Below are 3480 nucleotides of genomic sequence, written 5' to 3'. Positions count from 1 at the left end.
TCTTTCGTTCCGCGGTTGGCAAATTTCAATATTTAAGAAAATGTGATGTTTGTACATGTAAACAAGAATATCGCTATAAAAACAGTTTTTTGCGACTTGGATAATGTTTGAGCAAACATTGCATTGTGTTGTTGTAGATCTATATATATGACAGCAGTTGCATTAAATGATGACATATTGCCTGCTTTTAAATGTATATCTACATAAAGGTTTGTATATGAGTAAGCAGAGATCTTTAATGTGATCTATAACCGGACCATACCTCCAACTTAACTAAATTCAGAAATTTAGTTTCAAAATTAAAATGGTTCTCCACACTAATCACCAATTCAAAAAAACTGTTTTTCAAAAGATGCCACCTTTAATAATTATTATTAGACAACAGTTCAATGAGGCAGCTTCATGATCTGTAAAATGGATTGAAGACTGAGTTTTCAAATAAGTTTGACATTTTTTGAAACATTCAGTCAACAAATTCTCTTTCTAGCCTTCCAGGAAGCTGGCAATCCAGAAACAAGGAGTTACATTTTTCTGATAGAGTGGTTCCAAGCTAGACTTTCATACAGTTTCATAGTTGTACAGAATCTCATCCTCATAGTGAAAAGCAGATTACCAGACAGTCTTCCTTTTTGGCTAAGGTAAATTACTTGTTTTTGCCAAAAGACAACAACAAGTAAACAACATTTAAATAAATTATCATTACCATACATCAAAGATTTCTTGAAGCTATTCTTGGATTTCACATGACGTCACGACCGCCATGTTGGTGTCCCCAAACAATGAAATGGCGGCCATGTTGGTGTCCCAATCCAATCCTCCGGGAATTGAAAGCTATTATTATGCTAAGGTCTTCTTTTGTTTTCGTTGAAAAACATGGCTGTTGATCACGTGAGTGAAACCCAAGAATTGCTATGCTTCAGGATTACCAATCAGCCAGGCATACTGTAACTACAGAATACTACAGGGATCCCTACTTGCATGTCACTCAAACTATCAGAGTAACAAAGCACCAAAAGCCCAAATTGGCTAACTCAATTGCAATGTTGTACCCAGTTCAGCTCTCCCGGGGTTAAGATTTTGTGTGTATTGCATTTGCATTATTAATTACGTAACATTCACATTTAAATGATATGGAAAAACTTGGAACAAACCACTTTATTCCCAAAGGAATTGGGTACAAAATTGAGTTATATTAGCCGATTTGGTCTATTTGTGCTTCACCTTCAAAATTTGCATGTGGTGACTCTGGGTAGCCTAAAGAAACTTACTAAATACAAAAACTCAAAGCAGTTTTAGTTCACACTCAATATTGAGCTTCGGGAGTCTTTCGATGACATAATCAGCTAAACATTTAGGGTCTGGGAGATTCCCTCAAAAATGTTTAATTCATTATTTCCTTTCTGGAACGTTCTTTACTTCAACAATACGCGATTAAAAATTACAAACTTAACAAACAAATATTGATCCCACGAATTGAGAAAGAAAAGATTGTTTTTGCTGCGAACACTTTATCAACTTCATTTTACACTAAATTTAATCAACAGATTGCCTGGTCACGATAACGATTTCTTTTTTTTGAAAAATTAATTATATAAATAATAACACGAGACTCACTTTTCCATTCCCATATGCAACGACTTCCTTGAAATAAATTCCGAGTCACCGGAAGCCCAGCTGGATTGAGATCCTAGAGAATTCAGATGGAGGAAACGGCAAAAACTTGGTGGAAGTACGGAATAAATGAAAGTGCAGAGGGGGAAACTAAAATAATGAAATCGGTGAATTAAAGTTCGAATTAAACATATTCGAAAAGAACGTAGAAAACTCACCTAAGCTCGGGAACAAGCCATTTATCTCCTTCTTTTGGTCAATCATTAGACTAAAAACCATACTTTTGTACCGTAGTAGCGTCTTAATTTCATCAATTCCCAAGGAAGGGTATAAATTCTCTGTTGAGCCGGATCGATGTTCCGAATTCGAATCTACGTTCGTCTTGCAGTCGCTGTTAGACGAACATTCGTCGAGATGATCAGCCGACTTCATGGACTACTTAGTGAAAGAAAATGAAAGCTTTTCGTCTGTATTCTGTCTCTGAACAAACTTATGCACAACAAGAGACTGATCTCGGCCAGTGACAACTTTCGCTTTTGCCCTTTGGAAAATTCTGAATGAAATGCCCTTCCTGTTCGTCTCCGGTACGGTCGGTTTGCGTTTATGTCCCGAAAATTCGGCAGCACGGCTTCCAAAAGAGCCAACAATCAAGAACAAAGGATGGCCGTTTAGGACGTATAACAAGCACAGCACGAAAATACGTTAATAGATGCTTGAGACGGATGCATCCCAAATAAAGTTAAACCGAACCAGCTCGTGACTGGATCACGTGATTAAATGAAGAGCCACCTTCATGCAAGTACCAGGGGTGTACCAGGGAAGTATATACCACCAGGGGTGTACAGGGGTCCTACAGGGGTACGGGAATCGAACAATGATGTAATTTTTCACTTTGTTGCAGTGTTATGCGTGCGAGGTGTCAACTATTTTCTGTGCCCGGTATCCGGCTCTCTTATTTCTTTGCATTGGCATGCAGTAATGTTACCGGCTTGTGGTTAGATGTTTTAGTCGCAAGGAGTTGTCATTCGACGGCATCTCCTTTTTGATCAGCATATTACTGCTGTATTTTACTTGCATTTTATTATTGCATTTACTTGTTGGTGTTATCTGATCAATAAACGAGATGCCCCTTCATACTTGTATTGATTTCTCACTGTTACTTTCATAGGACGCTTTCCAATTAATAGCGGCAGGGCCGTACGATCCCCGAAAAAACTGGGAGGGCACAAAGATTTTAACTAACTTTGTATTTTGAAGGTTAAGGATCTTGGGTTCGGAGGATGCATTGGACAGACTCAACAGCAGCATACTCCTGGCCGCTCCAGCAGAACTCCGCTCTCGAGGAGAGACTTCAGCTTGGATTTGGGTGCTTATTAGAGGATATTGATGACTTCGTGTGGGGTAAATTTCTAGTTTCTAAAGAAACTGTGGTGCTGCGTCGGTGTGAGAGTAAAACGTGAAAATTTGCTGAAGCAGCCTCGTTCCGATCAATTCCCATTCCCAGGATCTCTCTTGTAACCAGCGAGGCCGAGAGACCCTGAGGACGAGGCTGCATCTTTAAAAGAACAAACAGCGAGATAGAACGATTCTTTTCGGAATTATCGACATCTTTCTATTGTTTCAAACCTCTATAAGGGCGGGCGGGTGGGTCGACGTACGTACGCTGACGTCATAACTAAAATTTCTTGAATCGATAGATTTCCCAAAATTTCTTACCCATGGTGTTCCGCTGGCGCGCTTCGTTACCCATTTTTGACTAAGTAAGAAAGAAAGAAGATAGATAGATAGATAGATCGATAGAAGTGATAGAAGAAGAAGAAGGTCATAGACGTATGCATTTTATCTCAATTACCGATGTTTCATCGAAAA

The 3480-nt window shown here is 38.9% G+C and overlaps 1 protein-coding gene across 2 annotated transcripts in view; it reads right to left on the bottom strand.

Moving 5' to 3' along the window:
* LOC138013122 (uncharacterized) overlaps positions 1-2366 on the bottom strand; it is a 33361-nt gene extending 30995 nt beyond the window's left edge. For both annotated transcript variants that reach the window (XR_011125179.1, XM_068860103.1), the window contains exons 1-2: positions 1830-2366; positions 1615-1687 (exon numbers count right to left, since the gene is read on the bottom strand). Coding sequence is in view for 1 of the 2 variants with exons in the window: in XM_068860103.1 (XP_068716204.1) it covers positions 1615-1687; positions 1830-2043 (287 nt within the window). In the remaining variant the exon portion in view is untranslated. The remainder of the gene's footprint in view (positions 1-1614; positions 1688-1829) is intronic.
* Positions 2367-3480: the final 1114 nt, after the last annotated feature.

This window comes from Montipora foliosa, chromosome 8, assembly GCF_036669935.1.
Source record: "Montipora foliosa isolate CH-2021 chromosome 8, ASM3666993v2, whole genome shotgun sequence".
Lineage (NCBI taxonomy): Eukaryota > Metazoa > Cnidaria > Anthozoa > Scleractinia > Acroporidae > Montipora > Montipora foliosa.
This window is presented reverse-complemented; position numbering and strand designations above follow the sequence as displayed.